The 23,865-nt window shown below is 36.0% G+C and overlaps 1 protein-coding gene across 9 annotated transcripts; it reads left to right on the top strand.

Moving 5' to 3' along the window:
* The first annotated feature begins 469 nt into the window (after window positions 1-469).
* Window positions 470-23,492, top strand: LOC131149644 (nuclear cap-binding protein subunit 2). Of its 9 annotated transcripts, none has more exons than XM_058100280.1 (12): window positions 470-639; window positions 2,676-2,743; window positions 3,902-3,959; window positions 6,437-6,544; window positions 6,659-6,768; window positions 6,878-6,963; window positions 7,338-7,561; window positions 11,989-12,127; window positions 12,221-12,254; window positions 14,447-14,557; window positions 22,591-22,644; window positions 22,770-23,492. In XM_058100280.1, exons 6-12 carry the CDS (start codon window positions 6,946-6,948, stop codon window positions 22,958-22,960), a joined length of 771 nt encoding a protein of 256 aa, XP_057956263.1. In that variant the 5' UTR covers window positions 470-639; window positions 2,676-2,743; window positions 3,902-3,959; window positions 6,437-6,544; window positions 6,659-6,768; window positions 6,878-6,945; the 3' UTR covers window positions 22,961-23,492. The 9 variants fall into 9 exon arrangements, with proteins under 9 accessions (XP_057956263.1, XP_057956259.1, XP_057956260.1 ...); XM_058100276.1 differs by having other exon boundaries at window positions 6,411-6,544; XM_058100281.1 differs by lacking the exon at window positions 6,659-6,768 and having other exon boundaries at window positions 473-639; window positions 6,411-6,544; window positions 22,770-22,876; window positions 23,181-23,492.
* Window positions 23,493-23,865: the final 373 nt, after the last annotated feature.

The following is a 23,865-nucleotide window of genomic DNA, read 5'->3' as shown; positions in this document are numbered from 1 at the left end:
CGAAAGCAAGAGCCAGAGTTGAGAGGGGAGAGGATTTGCAGAGGAGAGAGCAGCGGCGAGAAACAGACCTACTAGTGCTGCATAAGCAGCCTATTCATTTCTTAAAAGCCGAAAGGACCCATTCCCCTCCATCAAATTATCTTCAACACTCCCTACCTCCACCCAACTTTCGTTCTATATCTCTGAAAATTACAAAGTGCCGCTTGCATTGCTACTAGGGTTAGAAGATAAAGTGTATACCTCGCCATCAAATTATGTTCAACCCTTCTTGCCTCCACCCAGCTTTCGTTCTACATCTTTGAAAATTATAAGTGCCGCCTGCAGTGCTAATTGAGTTAGAATATAAAGTAGATATATTTAATGCAGATAAATGGGTCACCCATGACGTGACCCGATCCGAACCATTCTAAGCGTTTTAAAATTGGGTCGGCTCCGGGTTAATCTACTTATAAACATATCAGCTTACATTAACCCAAACCTGATTTAAACCGGCGGGTCATGAGTTGCGGGTTGGACCCGTTTTGCCACCCCCTACTCCCTCGCATCCACTGCGCCCGCAGCTGCTCCTCCGTAGCCAGTGTCTTTGCTTCCCACAAGCCTCACGCCGCTCGTCTTCTCCAGCAACAACTGACCAACAAGGTTAGTCTCTCTCTCTCTCTCTCTCTCTCTCTCTCTCTCTGGCCAGAGCTGGCCACGATTTGTTTCTAATCTGGCGATGAAGGGCAAACGTGTGATGCTTTGCATATTCTCAAGAATTCTTTCCAAGATATTCTCAAGAAAAATCGATTTATAAATAATTCATATGTTCCTAATGAACTGATTGAGTTCATAATTTCGAAGTGACATCGTCCCAGGTTTTTGTTAGAGCAATTGTTTGATTCGGCTTGAGCCTTGCTGAAAATTCCCTCGAGATCTGGACATAGTAGACCACCTAAAAACTCACTTTTGGCTCAAGTTTGTTATATGGCCCCTGATAGTTGATATTCTTACTATCATAAATTTACACAAGTTAAGAGTTATAAAACAACTCTATTTTAAGATTAAAAAATACATTTGTTTAGTGCAGTTTAGTTTTGCTAAAAATTCATGATCTTTGTAACTTAATCCTTAATAGATGTTTCTTTAGAAAGTATATTGTGGCTACTTGACCATCAAAAGCTGTTTCATAATGGTTTACCAAATTGTCAGATTGAATGTGATAGTGTCTCCATAGAATTCTACAGAAGTGTTCAAGTCATAATGAGGAATTTTATTCACTTTAAGGTTTTGGAGAATTTCTATTTTGAAGCAAGGTCAACGAGGGGTGTCAATAGTGCAGTTCTCAAATTAATGGATTGTAAAGAGGGATTTTAGACATCAAAGATCTCTTCCAAGTAGCTTTTAGATAGCTTGTCATTTTTTTGCAGCATATTTTTCAAGATACTAGGAAGTAGTAGAGATTGTTGCTGCCATCTTTTATTTCCTTGTCAATGGACTTTATACTGTGTTTGCTATAAAAAAAAAAAATATGTGCTTGATACTGGGTAACTGGGTAAGGGTCCCTGATTTGTGCTCTTTGCTAGTGAATGTGTGCTGGTTCTTTTGGAGTGGCTTGTAACTTGTGAGATTAACTAGTGTAAAGCTAGTAGAATATGATTTGATTTCAGAAGCTGGTTGGTTTTTCAGAGGAAATCAGGGAAAGTGGGTCTTATTAGATGTGTTGTAACAAGTATACTTGCTTTCTAGCTTCCAATGTTTACCATTTCTTTATTGCACATTTCACTAATAAATTATAGAAGGATCCTTGGAGGAGCAAGGGATGTTGAAGTCCGTTACAATTGTCCTTCATATACAGCCACTTCAGAATAATTTTTCGCTCATATACATAAACAGACATCCCACTCTTACAATATGTTGATGCAGTTCCAAGTAACCTGAATTGTTATGTTATGATTATACATGCTTTATGTGGATTTCATTTATGTGAAACAGTAAAATAAAATTCTATCTTTGAAAAAACATTGGCAAAGTGAACAAGGCCCACAACGCTTCTGCTCCAGTCTGTGCAAAGGTGGATGATGGGCAGCCTTCCACCATTTTTGAAGAGGCAAGGGCAGAAGAGCATTTGTCATTGTGTGAAGTCCAACCTTCTAAAAAGCAAAATCTTCATGTTTTATCTGCTGTTGTATCACACAATACTAGCATTTTAAATTTTGGAAGATCTTTCAAACTTTTTTCAATGATTCTAGAATCTCATTTCATTGAGATTTCACATGATATGCTTGCTGTTATTATATGCTAAATCTTGTGATTATTTTTATGTTTTCTGTGTAGAAACGTAAAATATTCTCATATTGAGAAATATCAGTACCTGAATTTCTTTGCATTTTGACATTTATTCACAATTGGAACTAGATTATTTACTTCCAAAGTGATTGCAGTGTACTTGGCAACTCAAAAAATTAAATTCTCAACATAGATTGGTCGTTTATTTTTTTTTTTATTTGACTGGTTTGCTTGGGTGCCTTGGAGAGATTTTAATTTCTTAATTTTTTTTGTTTATATTTCTACCATGATGCCCTTTTCAGTCCTGACTTATATACTAGGCCCACTGATTTAATTTATGTTCTCAATCCTTGATGCATCTTGCCTTACTTATCAGAGGATGGACCTGATCATTTAATTTATCTTTTCAGTCATTGATGCATGTGGCCCTTCTGATACATAGGATGGAGCTTGGCAGCTTAGTTATTGTTGCCATCTCGTAAGCAAATACTTCTATTTTATGTAAATATTTCATTTATCCATGTCGATAAACATATAACATCTACTGAGCGAGGCTGACGTAGGATGGATTAAAGCGCAAGCTGCTGAAAATGCTTGTGATTACAGCTCCACTCTATTGTTATGTTTAGTACAATGGGCTAGAATGTAATGGAATGCCCATTCCAGAATTTTAATTCCATTCCAGTGTTTGTTTATATTTTTAAAAGTACCCATGTTCTTGAAATGCTCATTCTCACTAATGCTATGTTTGGTACGATAAAATGGAATGCCCATTCCAGCTTTTTAATACCATTTTTATATTTGGTTATATTTTTAAAAGTTAGAATACCTATTCTCTAATGTTCATCCCACTAAAAGAGAGAATAATGTTTCCATCTAATAATGGAAGGGATGCTTATTCTACCTGAAGTTGTAATCAAATTGGAAATAAGGAGTTGCCCTCCTGACTCCCTCCCCGAGTCTCCCCTCATCTCTCCCCAACACACTTTCTCTTTCATCTAGCTCGTTAAATCTGTACTTGAGGTGATTCTGTTATGTGTTCCTAATCACGAGGGGTCATCAGAGCTCAATCTAGGGCTCAACCTGTTCATTCCAAACTGAAGCTTGGGGCTATCCTCTATATTTTTTTTGGTGCTAAAACTTGTTTAATTTATGTTTTTTGTTTCATTGTAAAGCTACAATCGGTGGTTTTGAAGTAGCTATAATCAGAAAATTTCTGATTATTGTTTCCGATTCTAATTTGTGAATTCTACAGCATCAGTTCTGTTCTTGAACTGTTTTTCATGTTACATTTGCTTCTACAGCCTTACTTTTGAGCTTTCAATGGTGCTGTACATATATCCTTATCCAGCCAGTTGCCCTTCAAGTTTTCTTAATTGCCTCTTAGCCAAGGGACCACCTCATCTGCTTGGGGCCATGCCAAATCTTGCTATATATCTATTAATAAACAGAAATCTCATTCTTGCATTCCAAAGATAATACTAATTATGCTCCTATGTGCAAGTCACTGTTTTGTGTATATCATTATTGTACATTTACATGGTATAAAATTAATTTGTAATTCATAATTATTTATATTTTATTTATCATTCAAATATCGCTTTTTTAATTTTTTTTTATTTTAAATTTTTAACAGAACTACCAAGTGCTGGTCTTGCAATTGGGAACTGGCAGACTTAGACTTCAAGTAAGAGGTAAACCCATTTTAAAGCATAGACAAGTTAAAATGAGGGAACTATTGCTGTCTTAAAGCATAGAAAATTTAGAACTCCTTAAATTTTCAGATAGTGTTATAAAAGTTATTGCTGATAAAATTTGTTCCCACTACAGGTAATTTTGTCTGAATTTTATTCTTAAGATTTAGCTTTAATGTGTGCTATGTCTGTATATTATAGTTTTAAGTGTATTTAGCATTGACACAATCTTGATACCTCTCCCTCTTGCCTTGGCATATAATCATTCTATAGTTTCAGGCTCAAAAGCAGCAACATGCCCAAAATCATTTCATAGTTTCTATTAGAATAACCCATGAGTGTTTATTTTGCAATATTTTATATTATCCCCTGTTTGAATATTTACTATTTTTATTTTATTTATATTTTTGAACTTTGTTTAACCTCTCCGCAACCCATGAGTGCTGGGGTTATGATTTCTGCAACAAGTCCATTAGATTCCTCCTCTTCTATTTGTTTTAGTTTTGAAATTTTTTCTGTTGTGAACATTTTTTGGTTTTAGTGCTTTTAATGTATGATATTGATAAGCATGTACACTGCAATTTGTTCGAAGCTAGATCTACTTCCGAAGAATGGCTAATGGCTTTTGGAATATTTTTTTTTTCATTTTACTGAAAAATTGTTCAAATTCACTTTATCCGAGTTTAGAATTGTGCATGTACATCAATATTGAGTGCTTTATTTATTCATTTATTTAGCTAAAAGTAATCCTTAAAAGAGGTAAAACCAATTATAAAATTATTAGATTTATATACTTTAATGTACTTTTAAAAAAATTGAGAGCATTCCATTCTTTTATTACAATTGTTTCTACAAAACTTAGGAACGAAAATGGGAATGGAAATGACCATTTCATTTTAGCGTATTTTTTATGTCTGCCACCGTATTGAAACAAATTTTTAGTTTTAAAAGGTGTTTGATATAGAGAAAATACAATGAAAAATGATTTTCTTTCTTGTTTTCCTTTTCTTTCCTTTTCTCAAACAAAAATCTTGATCCAAACAGATCCTTATTTTTTTAAAAATTATTATATTTATATATCCAATATACTTTTTAAAAATAAGAGCATTCCTTTCCATTATTATAACTATTTATACCAAATATGAGAACGGAAGTGAGAATGAGAATGTTCATTTCATTCTAGTTTGATTCTATATTTGCGACTGAACATTGGAATGTGAATGGTCATTCCGTTCAATTCCCTATTCCATTCCATTCTCCATTGCATTCCATTCCATTCCTATTTCATTCCATTCCTGCATACCAAACATACTGTGATGCTGCAAATTTCTGGAATGATCGATTTCTTCAATGTGATTAAGCACCGCCTCTTGTTAAAGTCCTACTATTTTCCGTGATAAATTGTTCTGGGGTAGATGGGTGTAATTTCTTCTTCTTCTTCTTCTTCTTCTTGGAAGGACAAGAGAGGGGCTGGAATTGTTGTATGAATGTTCTACTGTGTGCCAGGATAATTTGTATTAATTTGTTTTATTTTCCCATAGGATTGAAATATGAAGTTTATGGCTTTCCCTCTTCAAAGTTCTTGATTCCATAATCTGGGTTTTTTTGAAATTTTTTTTTCATGATTGAAAAGTGTTTGACATAATTCCTGAACCAGACCATTGTGATTAAATTATGCTGACAGCTATACTTCAGGCAAAAGTTTGGTTTTGAAGATTTAGTTGGAAAGCCATTGCAGTGATATGTTTTGGTTCTCATATCACAATTTTCTACGCCCTAGTATATGGAGATCCTACCTTCAAGATTAGGATACAAATCAACAAATCAATTGGTAATGCTAGAATTATTCTTCCTGCATGAAAACACACTTCACAGAACTTGTTGTACATGTTCCAAACTGTAATATCAATTAGGGCTAAGTGTCTTGTTGTTGATACTATATGTGTAGGTGTTTCATGTTTTCATATTATCTGTGAGGCTGAGCCTTTTTTCTGTAGATTTTACGAATTGATTTCTAAAATGGACATATATCTTTGTCATTTTCACAATGTTTAATTTTAAAAAATAAATTTATTCAAAAAAGTTAAAGAAAAATGAAAACCGTATGTATAATTGTCCTTTGACTAATATCTTGTGCAAATATAATGTTGAAACAAGAGGGAAATATTAATATTGAAAAGCATTTTTGTCACATTTCATAATGTTTAATTTAAAGAAAAATCAAATTTATATATATATATATATATATATATATATTCTAAAGGTTATTTTAGTCTTTTGGATGTCTAGCCTAGTCAATCGGTATCCTAATTTAAACATGGGATAGGATAATAACCTTGGCGAGTCCAGTCCAGTCCAGTTCTATAAGTCTTAGCCACTGAACCAAATGCACCCTAAAAGAACTGTTTATAAAAGAACTTTTCAATTAGCTATGCCTGATGGCTTTTGCAGGGCACTTAACACTTATCTGCCAATAGGTCTCTCTCCTACTCTCTCTCTCACTCGCTCCTCGACGTGCAGCAGCATAGGCCCATCCATAATCTGCCATCTCCGTCGGCGCTTTCTCTGGTGGACTGCCCACGCTGGTAAACCTTTCTCTCTCGTCAATTTCTTTTGAATGGTTTTCTTTTATTTGCGGATAGTGAATTCCACTTTTTTAAGGTGTAAAATGTTAGGTATACCTTTTTCTATTCTTTCAGGCTCTGAGGGTATTCCTAGCAGTGTTCACTGTCATTAGAATTGAGATTTTGGTTTCTTCCGTCTCAACTTTTACTAGAGGTGTAGATGAGTTGAGTAGAGGTGTAGATGAGTTGAGTGTCAACTTCTATTATTCTGATTTATTGATTTGTTACTATTCTAGCATTGGTGGGATTTATGTGTCTTGAATTTTTTTCAATTAATTTTTTGGCTTGTTGCAGATTGGTAAAATTGTGGAGCTAAGTCTTGGGTTTTTTTATTGGGCCTTCCATTTTAGTTACAAGAGGCTATGGCTTCTCTGTTCAAGGTATATTGTTATCTGTTCCATAAATATGATGGGCTTTATGTTTGCGTCTATTTCAATTGCTACTGAAAAGGCAGATCATGTTGGAAAATTTGTGCAGAAAATGTTAAGCATCTTTAGTTGATGCTCGTTTTCATAGTTAGCACTTAACGTACATTTTATAACTGTTGATGTGGAGATTTTTGGTTTTAATATTTTGTTTGCTTCAAAAGCATTTACCATGACAATGATTCTTTGCAATTATTTTTGAGTAGTTATTGAGCTCCAACACCCTATCTTCGTGAATGCTTATGAAGAAATAAAAAATAGGATGTTGGTGCTGAATAACCACTCAGTACATTTTCTCTTTCTGTAACATTTAAACCTTTTCATATTAGGATCCAAACAAGCTTTCAGCATATCGTGATAGAAGATTTTCTGGAACACAAGAAGAATTTGATCATGCACTTCAGACTTCGACAACCGTTTATGTTGGGAATATGTCCTTCTATACAACTGAAGAGCAAGTCTATGAACTATTCGCTCGTGCTGGAGAAATAAAAAAGATAATCATGGGTTTGGAAAAGAACACAAAAACTCCTTGCGGTTTCTGCTTTGTTTTGTAAGGCTTCAGTTTACTTTGTTTTCTTGGATACCACTTAAGATTGTCTTTGATTAAGTTAGATAGGATTTATGTTTAGCTTTGGACCTGCCAACCCAAATTGATCAATTTTTTTAATTTGATATTATTATTATTTTTACAAATTTTATACCCTACTGTCTACATTATTGTAGTTTAAAAGTATAAATACTCATAAATAATGTTTGATTTTATAAAATATTAATGGGTTGTGGTTTCTTAGAAGTCCTATCACTGAGTTCAAGTGTGGTTCCTGACCTGATCATAACCAGGTTTGGTCTAGCTGTGAGACTCTCAACTAAAATGGTCCTTTCATGTTGTCAACTCCTGCTGAAACTGAAACAGAAGTTCCTGTACATAAAAGGGAACATTTTCTGCTGGAATGTTCTTTGAGACTAGGATGTAGTACACTTTTAAGTCCATCAGGAAAAGTTCTTTGAATGTGCACCATCGTGTTAGTGTGTTACTCAATTGTATGTCATTTGTGCTACTATTGCAGCTCCTAAATCCAAAGCATTTGGTTTTCCTTATTTGATCGTTGTTGAACGATGTCATTTGGTTGTTCACAAATTTATAATGCATCTACTATCATTTTGTAGTATCACATGTACTGTGCTATCTGTTTTACAAAAGATTCTAGTAGCTTCTTTTCTTCGTTCTTACACATTGTAGGCTTCCTTACATTTCTTTCAATATCTATTAACTGACAATGCTTTTCATATGCTTACTGACATACTCTAGTGATTTTCTACTTCCTTCTCCTATCCTATATCTTGCTTTCCACAGTTTGCTCTGTCATTGGTATTTCTTAACAAACTAATTGCCAAGCTTTTGTAGCTTTGAAATAATGGATGTACTGCATTCTAACACTTCTCAAAAATTGTTTCCCTTAAATAATTGTAACTTGTTGCCTTGTTGGTTGTTCTTAATTTTAAGGCCATGCATTTGGGGGTAACTAGACCACATGATCTGCCATCATAGAGTGCTATTCAGGCACTTAACGAATGTGATTGCTGCTGTTAGCCTTGATTTAGTCTAAATCCAAAATTTTTTAGTTCAAAAATTTGTATATTTGAACCTAGTCATCAATAATTTCTAAAATCTTTTGAACGATTAGGTTATTAAAGATTATCTGTTGTTGGAAGAAAAAGAATAAATGGGCTCAGAACTAAAGTACATTTGATTTTTACCACCATTTTAGCTTTTACTCAGCTCCATTAGTCATTGTATCCTCAATGTTCATTACTCTCTCTCTCTCTCTCTCTCTCTCTCTCTCTCTCTCTCTCTCTCTCTCCTCTCCCCTAGGCAGTTCAAAGAATCTATGAATTGCAAAGGGTGAGTCATAGATGCTCTTTGCATTTTGTGAACTCCAAACAAATATGTTATGATTTGCAACACTGATGTTTTTGTATCTCTAGTATAACCCTATACTTTTTGTTGTATGGTTGTATGCTCACATAGGAAAATTTAGGTGGGAGGTTTAGTGCTTCTAGAAGATATTATTTTATCACACACACACACACCCATCCCTTAAGCCTACCTATAACAAAAAGTGTTGGTTCAAGAGGTGATTGAACATGGTACTAGAGCCATGATGGTTATTTGGAGGTCTTGGGTTCAATTGTTGTGTACGATCATGGTTTTAAATAATGCCCGTGGCCGTTACGGAATGCCGTTACGTAATGGTTTTTTGGGTTACCAATATTATTACACCCCGCGAAATTTGTGGGAAGAAAAATCACGTCTGTAGTGGTTGTTACGGACCACGACCATTACGTAAAGGTTGCTATGGTCGTTATGTAACCGCTACAGGACTGTTACGCCAAAAAAAATTGTTTCATTTTTTACTTTTTCTTCTCACTTTTTCCCTCTCTTTCATAAATCATTCTCAAAATACCATGTGGTGAGAGGGGGAAAAGATTATAATGAGGATGACAATGATACAAAATTTACTATTTTTTTTAAATACTCACAAGAGGTGCATTAATTAACAATTTGAAAATACTAACTTGTTAGGAAAATATTTTATTTTGATAATATTAGAACCCTTCCCCGGACCCTGCATATGTGGGAGCTTTGTGCACTGGGCTGCCATTTTTTATTTTTCAACTTCAACCTTCTTTCTTTTTCTAGTTATTTTATATTTTTATTATTTGTATGTCTTATTTGTCTAATAGATTAATGGAGTGTATACTATATTTTGTTTTATTAATTAATTTAGCACACATAAGAATTTATCATAGATAAGAATGATAAGAAGTATAAATATGCACACACACGTAATTTACACACACACACACACATAATTTTTCTATCAATGGTGGTTTAAAACAAATGTAAACTTGTTGCCCTTACCAAATAACTTAGTTGAACGAAAGGATCCAAAATACACTAACTCTCTCTAAGAAGTGTTAAAAACATATGCACAAGGTTGTGCATGCTTGAAAAAAAATCACGGCTATTACACTTGCTTTCCATTGTGTAACATTTTCTATTCCCGCTTCCTGTTACATTTGTTACCGTTACGTTATGCTACCCACTACCGCGATTAAAAATCATGTTTAAGATATGTTTGTTAAAATTTTTTTTGGGGGGCATTTATTTGATCTGGTGGCCTCTAAATCGAGGCTATGCTTTGTTCAAATATAAGAGTGCTTGATGACAGCTCTTAGTTTTCTTCAAACTCGTCTGACTGAATCAAACATATTTTCATATCGCATTTGATAAGTGGAAAATTCAAATGTCCCTTAATCAATTTTATCACTAATGGAAAATGAAAATGAAAACGATAAAAGAACCAACACCAAAGTGGTTAAAATTAAAATGATAAATTCTGTTTTTGTCTAACTATAAATTTTATTATTTTTACTTATAATTATTAATTAAATATGTGACAAGAAAATATTATTTATATTAAATTAAAAATTCTGCTTTATATAATCGTGTCTTAAGTTTTACTAAACGGTTATGCTTTTGATGGTTGAGAAGGTTAGAAGTGAAAAACAACACATTCGGATATTAGATTTCAAAATTCAGTAGTTAGATTCAGTATCCGGTTCAAGTTAAATTCAAAATGATTCACAAAACCAAATCTGAATTTAGTATTGAGCACTTAATAATTAATTTTACTTTACGCCCTATGATTTCCTGTAATGTGTGTGATTCATCGTTTGTTTACCATTTCTTGTGCAATCAAACAACACGTCTGGGGGAGGTTGAGCCTTGCTCCCACTTTAAGGTGTTCTTGGCCTTGCTGCTTTTATGCTTTTCTTCCCACTTTGTGATCTAGGTAGGGAACCTTGACTATAGATCCCTAAGAAAAAGATTGTAAGTTAACTGTAATCCTAAATCTACTGTTCATTGATCTACTTTTGGGATTTGTGGAGTGCAGCAACTTGTGATTGAATCAATGTGCTTCTTGAAGATTTATCATGATCCTTATTGTGGGTTCTCCCTTCATGCGTCTCTATCCCTTGGATGAGCTATCACAAAAAATGTCCCTGAACACATTTAAACCAAATCTTTGTTGTCACACCTCTATTAAATGAAGAGTTTGCTGTTGATGTTTAAAAGTATGGAAGGCTGCTTATGTTAGCCCCTTTATTTGAAAGTATTGTCGTAAAGAGGGCTACTACTGGGAATAAGAAACTGATGTTGATGTAGCAGTTAGCTTAGCTTCCTTTTGAACAAATTTGCCATTTCCAGTTTGGCTGTTACAGACATTCTTTTCGATTCAAGAATTTTGATTTAGTGTTTAACTGGGGTAGGTTTAACTTCAAATATTGCCACAAAAACCCTTTGTGGGTTTGTGAGCATGTTGGCAACCCTTCCTGGTATTTGACTATACCAGTCAGTTCATAGACTTACTAGTTACTACGCATAAAATTCTGAGTAGTGTGTTGCTTTTGTGCTAATCTCTTTCCTGTTTTAGTTCCATCCTTCTAATTTTTTGTCTCCAATTAGGATGGATTTGATGGACTGTCATCTTTTAAGTTTAGTTCGAAATTATATGTTTCAACTTTCTTGATTGAGCTGTTGATTTGATTCCTTTTTTGGACTTCAGGACGGCTAATTTTAGTCTTGCGCAGGATGTCTCATCAATTTGTTTGTATCATTCTATACTGCAGTATTACAATTTGCAACTGTTCTTTATTAAATCTTTCAGCAAAGAAACTTGCATCTGTTGTATATTTGATTTTATTTATTGTTGAAGAGGTTATGGATGTAATGTATCTGTTCTTTAATCATAACTAAAAATAATTTGCTGTTTCCTTTTACAAGGAGAGCATCTCTTGTACTCCCCTTGTCTTTATTTTCATTTCTTTGTTGTACTTTCTTTCTGTAGTACAGTTCTTTTTCATGAAAAATTGTAACTAAAAATTATATGGTAAAACTGTGTTTTATCTCAGATACTACTCTAGAGAGGACACTGAGGATGCTGTCAAGTTTATAAGTGGAACGATTCTTGACGATCGTCCAATTCGTGTGGATTTTGATTGGGGATTCCAAGAAGGAAGGCAATGGGGGCGTGGTCGAAGCGGTGGACAGGTAAGAAGCAGACCTTGCCACATATTGCAAAAGATCAACCATCTATATATCCATTATTGCTCTGATTTAGATTTTTCTTATTTTTTTGTGCAGGTGCGGGATGAATATCGCACTGATTATGATCCTGATATCCTCTAGGATTTTTATTTAACTGTCTTTGTTTTGTCTTCTTCTTCTTTGTGGGGTGGGGGAGTTGGAGTTTGTGAAGTTGAAAATTTGGAGTTATTTAGGTGCCAAGTGTCTAGCTTACCGCTGCATATTTTGTCATTCATTTATAATATTTGTTGATGCAATGTCTTATACTATTGGTTTGAGAAAAGTGATAGGTAAATCATAATTTAGATGACACTGAAACATGTATAAAACCATTTTGTCTTTGCAAATAGACTGTGTTGAGGGTAATCATATGATTTTGGGGTTAAATTGCAGAATGTTGTTTAGTTTAAGCAGGGAAAATATATTGTGCTGGTGAAATGAAAAAAAGATACCAAAATTTGAATTTCATGCCAACTTACTGAAATGAACGATAATTGTAAGGAAAGCGTGGGTTTTAAGTTTTGGAGGAGCGTGCCATTTGGTGCACAGACAATTAATGTGGCTTCTGCAACCAGAACAACATTTGATGCGCTGAAAAGTTGACTGCAGGCCTTTTTTGTTTTTTTGTTTTATTTATTTATTTATTTTATATATATAGCAAGGAAACCAGCTGGTCGCATTGAACTGTGATGGTTATGAAAACAGCTGTTTTTCACTCTTGCTATTCTTATTGTCACTATTACTACTATGTAAACTTCATCATCCTGTTTTACTTGCGAGTGTATTAACCATGTTGCATTACCCCAATCTACTGTTCGTAGTGCATATTTTTACCCCTTTTTTTTTTGAGTTGCTGGATCTCCAATGCATATTTTCCACCCTATTAGTGGTGGCCTATCACTTCAATCAAGGCATGCAAATGTGCAATTTTAAATCTGCTACTTTTCATATATGATCTTTTGGCCACTCCCCTTAGAAAGTCTTACAAACTGATAGCTGATTGCATGCCATGATTGGAAACTTTTAGACATGTTCCAATTACAAAATTTCAAAATTAATTTTTTGTTATTTTTAAAAATCCCTCTCTTGCGCCCCCACCCTTAGTAGATCTGCTGGCTTGTGTAATGGTTGTTTGTATATCTGATTCCACATAACAACATAGACTGAACTTTTTCTTCCCCCTTCTTGTAGACACAGTTATATGGGGGTGAATTTTGGTCTGAAGTTCATCTGCATGAATACTACTTTAGTACAAATGTTTCCTTTTAGTTCATATATTGAATCTCTAGATAGGTACAAATTGTGTAATAGCCATCATTGTTTTATAGACAAATAGGATGATCACTTCTGTTGTCTTCTTATTTGTTAAGGTAAGTCACATAGCGAATCCCCAATGTTTCCTGTAATTGCACATTACTCCTTGATATCTGAGCTTTGGCAGTTGTGTCCTTAAGTTTTTTCATATTGAAGCTTGTCCAACTCCCTGCTTGAGGGATGCCATGAAAACTAAACATTGAATTATTAAAATTAAAATATCAAGGATTGTAATTCTATGGAACATCAGGGAGTTGCTATGAGATCCACAGTATTTGTTTATATATATTTAGAGGTGATGGGATCTCTTTTAGCTTACGTAAGTTTCTCGATCATGTGAAACTATTTTGGTTTGTTGTACAATTTTCTTGAAGTTATGCTTGTAATTTGGATACCTTTCAGTCCTCATGTTTTAAAATACATGTCTTGCTTTTAAGAGAAACTGCACTTCCCTCTACTCTTTTTTTAAACAAAAACCATTTAAATGACCACATGATGTAGGACAAGAAGCAAGACCTTGGGAAGATCCATGTTGGAGACTACTTAAGAAGAATCGGATTGATAATTGTTGGGTTCACTTAGTAGTTTATTATGTTTTTAGTATTCATTAGAATAGGGTTATGTGCATTTGGGGGTTGTTTGTAATATTTGTGTAAAGTAGGGGTATGTTTGTAACGTGATGTTGTTTTAGGGGCTTATGTGTAATTTTATGTAAAAAGGCTTTCTTATAAATAGTGTTTGAAAGCCATGTTGTAGGCAGTTGTTGACGAATTTGAATTGAATTGAACATGAGTTCCCCCCTGGTATCTCCTCTCTTCTCCTTTCCCCTTCCTCTCTTCTAATTTCTCCATGGCTGCAGAACCTTGATGCTGCCCCTGCATCACCACATATTTTATTTATGTACTAGGTTGTAATTTAATTTTCAAAAAAATTTAAACTACTTTTCCACTTTCCTTAATGAGTTTTCACGCAGAGGTGGTTATGGAAAATTGGTTCAGAAAGAGTTGGAAGCACAAAGACAGCTTGTAGACTATGGTGCTGGTTCATTGGGCTCTTTCCCACCAGTTATGCCGTCGCAATGTAAGTGGTTGGAGTAATTTTGTCACTAGTAGCCTGATTCTATTAAACTATGACTAGTCTAGCAAAATTTTTTTTCCCTTCATATTTTTTTTCTCTGATCAGCAACAAGCCAAATTCTTAAAGGAGAGGTTGTCAACAAAAATTACATGTCCTTGCAATTAAAAATAAAATCCATCTTTTCTCAAAAAACGAAGTGTTTGACAGCAGCTTTCCTTTGAAGCTTGGAAAGTGGGCACCATTTCAATCTCTCTCTCTCTCAAAAACACTAGGAGGAATATTGAACCACTCTTCTCGACTTTCCTCTCATAATGCCTGTCAAACAAGTGCTTATCATTCATGTAGTCAGAGTTCACTGAACAAATTGCAACATTATCTTTTATTACTCTTTGATATCATGTACCGATAATTTTCTTTTTCGGGGGAGGGAGATTAAAAGTCCATCACAAAAATTATTTTGAGACACCTGTAAAATAGATATGAACTGATAAACTTTATGAGGACAACTGAAGCTTAAAATGGTTATCTCAAACAAATTATGAATATAATATATTGGGCAGAAGCACACAATACCATATGGTGATGCTAAGTGAGAATATTGGTCTGTGATAAAACTTTAAAAACCTTAACTAGAAATGTTGTAATTAAAGATATTATATAGCATGCCATCAATTTCTCATTGTAAAATTCCATTATGAGGATTCAGGGCTAGCTTGCTATGAGTTCTGCTAGAGGTAGTGCAAAGTTGGGTCCAGTTCTTTTTGCGGGTTTGGACAGCGCTACTGCCTTCTTTTTCCTCCAAAAAGAAAAGATAGAATTTTTTTTTTTAAGTCTGTTGAATTTATTTAAAATAAAGTCTTAAAAAAAATTGAATTTATTTAAAATAAAGTGTAACAAAAATTCCATTCCGCTGTACGAGAGGGTACTTTTTGTAGTGCTGTCATGATCAGTGTGTCAAATGTGCTGACTGCATAACCCATTGGCAATACATGAGCCTTCAGCTGTGTGGCCATACAAAAACTGATCGCCTACCCAGATATAGAGGCCTTGGCATGGATTTAAGGAATTTGTTGTCTATTCCCAGATCCCTGTAAAAATAAATGTTAAAGGATGGCTCTAAGGAATTGGTTAAACATAAACTAGGTTATTCCAAATCAGTACCGTGGAGCAGAAGTTCTATAGGACTACCAGCTTGTGCCTGGCTTAGTGCAAAAAAAGGAGTTGGTCACTCACTTGGAACATGTCCCAAGTTTGTCTAGAAATTTGGTTGGGCTTAAATATTTTGGCCCAGCCTGATTTTGCAATCTTTGTTCATAACATGACTCTCGTTCTCACTCTTGCTACGTCTTCTAGGTTTTGTGGTATGGTTTGATGGATTTGCTTAAAGTTGGGTATGGAAGAAAACTTCCACAAAGCGGTGGAAAATAAATCCTACAAGCTGGTGCAGATCGAAAGTAAAACTTTCAGCATGCCCTTGGAAAAGTTGGGGGGGGCCGGGGGCTTTATTCGATTGGGGGAGAAATCTCAGATTTGCGGCTGGTGGATAAGGATTACCTTGTCGGCTACAATATGGGTTTGTTAGTGTCTGCCATTGTTGTTATTGAGGTTGCAGCAGGTCACTTGCTTTAGATAGTTGGTGGCAGTTCAAATAAAATAGTTAATAGTTTTTTTCTGGAGCTGGGTCTATGATTGAATGGAAAGGGTCAATTGATCTTCATTCCTCGTGGCATGGAAGGGGAAGGTTGGCATAGATTTCTGCAAGAGATGCATGAGCTTGTAGGATTGGAGGAGATGAGCAAAGTCGAGGATCAACCTTTGAGGAATCAAGATTGTTGGAGTTGGAAGTAGGTTCTTTCTGGAACTTCAGAGGCATTGAAGGGTGGATGGCATTGTAGTAGTTGTGGGAGTTACAATCAAAAAGTTTTGGAGTGACAGCAGCTGGTCGCTCAGGAGGCTCTGGGGAAACTAGGGTTTGTGAGGGGAAGGGGATGAACTTGTGGCTCAGCTTTTGGAGAATAAGTTATGGGCTTGTAAGGTGAGTGTGGTCCATTTGCAACAATTTTTGGTACAACATTTGATTGTTTACACGGTTTATTTCCTTTCTTTGGATCTTGCTTTCAATATTTGTCGGATAAAAAGGGTATATGGTTAGCTGATTCAAAGGGAAAGGTAGTCCGCTTGGATGGTGGTTCAAGGCTAGGAAGGGACAACAGGAACTGGCTAATTTGCAGTGTTCTATCAACTATGATTGGAAGGGTTTAAACTTTGTAATGAGGTATTCTTAGGTGGTGTTTTGTTTAGATTTTTGTTTTGTTTTGGTGTTTTTTGTTTTGATTTTTTGGAAAGGGGGGGGGGGGGGTGTGCAGTTGTGTTAGGTTGTCTTTTTATTTGTTTTAGTCTTCTTTTTTAAGGATATCTTGCCCTCTCTTGGATGTATCATCTTTTTCTCTTTATATATCTTCATTTTTTTATCTAAAAAAACAATCTTTATAAGCATTTTGATACCCCATTACATCAGGGTATTGAAAATTATTGCCCATTTGGAATATGTATTCATAGCTCTTTGATGTGAACCTGTGAGATCGGAATCCCTTCAACCCACAAAAAAATTGAAAACTTACCGAAGAACACCAAGAATCAAGTCAAGATGATCTAGACCCGTTGAAATCTTGTTTCAAGAACCTAGATTCAGTTAAAACGCTACAAAGGTTTGGCCTTTGATAAGTTCTTAGTTCATTCAAGAACAAGTAGTGAAAACTGAAAATTCTCTATGAAGTATACTTCATTCACGTTCAACTTGTGTAGAATGTGGCTACAAGTCTGTTTTTAAACCCTTGCATGAGACCTTAGGGCCAACTAAGGCCTACAGCAATTAAAAGACATGGGCTGAACATCTCAAGCCCAAACACCCTGAACTATACGCCTATAACTAATAAAAGAAGCCCACTTAATAAATTAATTAGGCCCAAATGCCTACAACCATAGAAATACTTAATGAAATAAAGAGTCTACACTAAACCACTAGGCTATGCCGCCCCCCTCTGTAGCTTCTATCACATGGATTAAAGCTGGTGCTTCTTCATTCAAGCCCATCTTGAATGTTGTGGTCTTGCTTGATAAATTTGCAAACTTGGCCCAAGTGGATTGCACCAATCCTTGCATTGCTTCCTTGATCTTCTTAGCTCTTTACCTTGTGATGAACCATTTGGAACTTGCAAGGGATCTTTACGACTCTGTCCACCATGTTGCCCATCATTCCCCCTCTCCTCAAAAGGATTCGACCTCGAATCGTCACCTACATCAAAAGGAGAAAGATCAGAAACATTGAAAGTAGCAGAGACATTATACTCACCTGGAAGATTTGGAATAACGGCTCCAGGTACAAAATCAATTTGATGCTCAATGTCTCTAATGGGCAGCAACCCACTCGACATCTCCTCCGGAAATACATCTTCGAAATCTTGCAACAAAGAAACTGCCAAACTAGGAAGAGATTGGTTAGTTTCATCAAGATTAAGATAAGATTCCTTGTAAATAAGAAAGATCATAGGCTGGTTTGCTAAAAAGGCCCTCTTAACCTCACTCTCCTTTGCATAAAAAACTCATCTTTGTCTTTTCTTCTCTCTGTAGGTTCCCTTTTTTCTCTCGTGGCTCCACTCTCTCTTCCTTATTCTCAGCGACCTCTCTATTTTTTTTTTCACTCTCTTTTTCTCTCTCGTGGCTCCACTCTCTTTTTTTTATTCTCAACCACCTCTCTATTTTCTTTTTCACTTTTTTTTTCTTGAGGTTTTGACCTCACCCTCATTTTTCTTTTCTCTCACTTTTCTTTCTTTTGTTTCGGCCTCACCCTTTCTTTTTTGCTCAATCTTACTTTTCAGCTTCAGTTGGTCCTCATAGATCTATTTTGGGGTTAAAAGAGCAAGCTTGATTGTTTTTCCATCCTTTACAAAGTTGTACCTGTTCCTAAACCCATCATGAATCACCCTCCTATCATATTGCCACAGCCTCCCCAACAAAATATGGCCAGCATGCATAGGAACTACATCACAAAGCACCTCATCACTATACCTCCCAATGGTAAAAGGTACCAAAACATGCTTATTGACCTTGACCTCCCCACATTCATTCAACCACTGCAACTTATAAGGTCTAGGATGCTTCAGTAAAGGTAAGCTTAACTTCTCAACTAGGGTGGTACTAGCTACATTGGTGCAACTTCCCCCGTCTATAATCATACTACACACCTTGTTGTTTACATAACATCTAGTATGAAATATGTTCTCTCTTTGTTGCTCCATTTCATCTACCTTAATTTGCATATTAAGAACACGCCTGGCAACAAGTGATTCACCTTCGACGGGATATTCCACTCCATCATCATCACTAGCATCGACCAACTCGGGCATCTCATCACTATCGCTCTCACTCTTAGTCATCACCTCTCCATTGTCACGCATAACCATCGCCCGCTTGTTTGGACATTGGGATGCGATGTGTCCTAAACTCAAACATTTAATATCTCAATTCCTTGAAGGTTGGAAATCTACCTTAGGTTTGTTCTTGCTAGTTCCCTCTTTTTTTCTCTTAGGTGGTTCGGCCTTCCCCTTTACTACAACTCGATCATTTCTATCCCACTTTGGTTTCCAAGGAGTGCTAGAAACTGAAGTATACGTTGCTGCCCCCTTTCTCTTTAACTGCCTCTCCACCTTTATAGCCATGTGCACCATGTCTTCTACCTCCACATAATTCTGCAACTCAACTACATTGGCTATGTCCCTATTCAAACCACTTAAAAATCTGGCCATTGTGGCCTCCCAATCCTCTTCTACATTAGCCCGAATCATGGCCACCTCCATCTCCTTACGGTAATCCTCTACACTCCTAGACCCTTGTGCATGGTTTTGTAATTTTTGGTAGAGGTCTCTATAGTAGTGGCTAGGTACAAATCTCCGCCTCATGAGAGCTTTCAACTCACCCCATGTTTCTACAGGTCTCTCATCATTCCTCCTCCTATTGGTCACTAATTGATCCCACCAAATAATTGCATAATCAATGAATTCAATTACCGCCAGCTTCACCTTCTTCTCCTTGGAATAATTGTGACAAGAAAAAATCAACTCTATTTTCTTCTCCCACTCTAAATAGACTTCAGGGTCAGTCCTACCTTGGAAAGATGGTATTTTCATTTTGATGCTCCCAAGGTTCCTATCTACCCCATCTCGGCCCCTTGGAGTTCTCCTAGGTCCTCTTCCACGCCTACCTCCTCTAGGTCTCTGCCCATTCCACCCATTCCAACTTCAGATGCTATGTCCTCCTCATCCTTTTCTTCGTTCTCATACTCATTTTCAACGCTAGGCTCACATCTTCTCCTATCTCTCCCACCTTGCAGATTTCTAATCGCTACGTCTTGCTGATCCATCCTATCCCTCACCTCCCCCAACACCACATTCAACTGTTCAAACTGTTGTTGCATGGCCTGCAACACAAAAAATAAGTTATCTGCCTCCTCCTTAGGTGTTGAGTCACTCTTATGAGACATTTTTAATGCGCTGCAAAACAAGAATGTTAGTGGTAAAACCTCACACACTCCCTTACGTGTTTACGCTTAAATATTGTCACTCCACTCGTGTTTCACTCTTTTGGCCTTTTCCAATACTATTCTCACCCACTCTTGCCTTTTACCTCACCTGTTTTCCCTTTCAAGTTCTTTAAGAACTAGTTGAACTAAATCTAGACATAGTTTTGTATTACTCCAACCAGCAATAGATTCAAGAAACAAGAAAGGAATAAAATAACACGGGTCTCAAGGAATTTGTATGGTTACAAATTCAAATTCAAATGACGTAACTAGAAGATCTAGGCTATCAGATAGCAGATTTAATTTGTATGAGGGAAAAATGAGTAATTAGGAAACAAGATACTAAAGATGATATATTCGACCCCTTTAAAGATAAAGATCAATCAACACCAAATCACTTTCATTTTCGGATTGCAAAGTATATCAAATTGCGATTTCCGAAATATCTCTTCCTTTTTTTTTTCAAATTTATTTATAACTATGCAGCAACCTTTGAAGACACTGTTTTTTCTTTCTTTTTTTTCTCTATATATATATACATATTCCAAATTTTTTTGAAAAAGATTGCAATTTCAACAACAATAATTGCAATTTCGGAAAAAGATTGATCTGACTTCAACAACAAGAAACAAAAATAGAAGGAATCAAAGCAAAGATTACAGATTTGGAAATTTCAGATCCAAAAATTAAAGCAAAATTCGTGTAATCAATTGTGAAAATCACAGATCTGAATTCAAACACACGAAATTAGCAAGAATGAAGAAGGAATCGCAGATCAAAATAGAAAACCCTAGAACACGCCTAAGACAAAAAAAAAGAAAAAAGAAACAGATGCAAGAATTAAAAAAGATAAATCAGACCTGATTTGGAGTCTAGGCTCTGATACCAAATGATGTGAACCCGTCAGATCGGAATCCCTTGAACCCACAAACAAATTGAAAACTTACCCATGAACGCCAAGAATCAAGTCAAGATGATCTAGACCCGTTGAAATATTGTTTCAGGAAGCTAGATTCGGCGACAACGCCACAAAGGTTTGGCCTTTGATAAGTTCTTAGTTCATTCAAGAACAAGTAGAGAAAACTGAAAATTCTCTATGAAGAATACTTCATTCACGTTCAACTTGTGTAGAATGCGGCTACAAGTATGTTTTTATGCCCCTCCATGAAACCCTAGGGCCAACTAAGGCCTACAACAATTAAAAGACATGGGCTGAACATCTCAAGCCCAAACACCCTAAACTATATCCCTATAACTAATAAAAGAAGCCCACTTAATAAATTAAATAGGTCCAAATGCCTACAACCATAGAAACATAAAATAGGCCCACACGCCTATACTTAATGAAATAAAGAGTCTACACTAAACCACTAGGCTATGCTGCCCCCTTCTATAGCTTGTATTACATGGATTAAAGCCGGTTCTTCTTCTTTCAAGCCCATCTTGAATGTTAGGGTCTTGCTTGATAAATTTGCAAACTCGGCCCAAGTGGATTGCACCAATCCTTGCATTGCTTCCTTGATCTTCTTAACTCTTGACCTTGTGATTGGCCCATTTGGAACTTGCAAGGGATTTTTAGGACTTGGTCCACCATGGTGCCCATCACTCTTGTAGAACATTGTTTCTAGGATCTAGGTGACACCCAGCAGAAGTAATTATGGGAACTTGATTGACTATTGAACATTGGACATTGCATGGGTTTCTTGGCTTGTAAAATTATTGTTAGTCTGTCCTGGATGTGTGATGGGAAATTCTACATTTCTGTAGGTTTTGTGTTTGAATTGCATATTGAGGATGATTGACGCCTTGTTCTCTTGTCAAAAATAGTTTTGTTTTTCATTTCCAGTTTTTCCAGTAATTGCAAAAATACAACCTTGTTTTCTTGATTTCCTCTAGATAATAAGGTGGCATGTTTGTAATTATTTGGAAATCTGGAAATAAAATGGGGACTGTTTTCCTTGACGAAAAGAGGCCATGAGTTTTTTTAAGTATTCTAGGGGGGCATTTTATATTTGGAATGTGATGCCATGATATATTGTTCCTATGTTTAGTCACCAGAACCTAACATGGCGGCCATTCTTAATATTCCTAGGAATGAAGGATTTCCACGAAATGGGCATCTCGTTCCCACCCTCTCCCATGTTAGTACCAAATTGCCCTCACTATTTTGGTCAGGATATCAATGCCCCCATACGACAGTTGAGGAAAATTGTTTAGCTAGTGTAAGAATCTATTAGATCTCAGGATTTTCTGATTCCATAGTGCCCATTTGGGCAAGAATCTAACAGTTACAGAATACATGTCAAATACTTCTAAATAAGATGGCATTAAAGATGCATTGTGGGGCCTTAGACAGGCTATTTTGGTTTACATTTTTGCCCTTGGAAACTTTGCAATTGGATCTGGTTAACAAAAGACTTTCCATTCGAACAACTTTTGACTTCTAAATGTCTTGCAGATGGTAGGCACGGAGGAAGCCATGGTCATGGGGGTTCTCATCGACATGGTAGAGGTATTCTCCTAACACTGTTTCTACTATGTGACTTGATTTTCTTTATTTACAGTAAACTAGTCTTGTATTGATCCTATTCTAGCACCATGGAAATAATTTGATTTTTTGTCTTTTGGGAAAAACAGATTACCATCGGAAGCGATACCGTGAGGATGACCGCCATCCACCAGAGATTTCAAGAAAAACCTCAGATAATGAATCTAGGAGAAACTCTGACCCTGATTCTCGTCCGGTAATTTATTGTTGGTTTGTGTATTGTTTCTGTTATTCTACATCTTTTACCCCTACGATTGTTGTAATTGCCAGACTGTTTTAAATGGCACACTGCATGAGAATTAGATGTTTCTGTTGAATGGAAGTAAAATCTGTGAAACTGCTTTTTCTTTTTTAAAAAAAATTCTTTTTGGCTGAAATGACATCAATGCCTCATCACTGGCAAAATGGTGGCAGTTGCCACTATTGTGGGCAATGTTAACCCTGTCCATTTTTATGCGGTGAAGCTATGGATTGATGATCTTGTTCATTTGATGCAACAGGAAAAGAATCCACGTTTTCGTGAAAGCGGCGACTCTGATGATGATGATGATGATCGGAAGTGATGACCATAATCTATTTGCTTTCTATGCTTCACTTTATAAAGTAGCTACTGAAATCTTAGCACCCTTCCCTTGTTGAAAGGGTTGCAGCCCAAATTTGATAGGAGCTGAGATCATGTAATCTTCTTAGGGGAACTGTGATTCAATGGATGTTTATTTTTTGGAGGCTTTCTTTGTTATAATGACATGGCCAGGAAATGTCAATCATCAATTTTAGTATGGTGCTTTGAATTTAGAAATGTTTTTGAACTATGGTCATTGGCTTATCCTAAACAGCAACAGAAACTTTGATTTATGATTCTGAACTGACCAGGAACCTTTTTCCTGTGGCGCTGGGACTGTATCCTCTGCATGGCCTTGATATTATTTTTGATACTGAAAATGTTGTGCCAGTCTGTCTGAAATTTTTGAGCTTGCTTAGAATTTATGCCCTCGTATTTTTTTCCTCTAGACCACAGAGCATGGGTATGTGTTTCTCCAAAGACCTGAATGCGTGGGAATCTGTTATCACTTGCCAGTTTTGTTTCATACAGGATAAAATTGCAGGCTTCAACGTGTATGCAGCCAGGCCAGGTTCAGCCAGCTTGACTTGCAACTCCGAACCTCAGGCTGTGACATTTGTAAT

Source organism: Malania oleifera, chromosome 2 (genome assembly GCF_029873635.1).
Source record: "Malania oleifera isolate guangnan ecotype guangnan chromosome 2, ASM2987363v1, whole genome shotgun sequence".
NCBI lineage: Eukaryota > Viridiplantae > Streptophyta > Magnoliopsida > Santalales > Ximeniaceae > Malania > Malania oleifera.
Note: the sequence above shows the minus strand (reverse complement) of the source record. Positions and strands in the feature narration are given on the sequence as shown.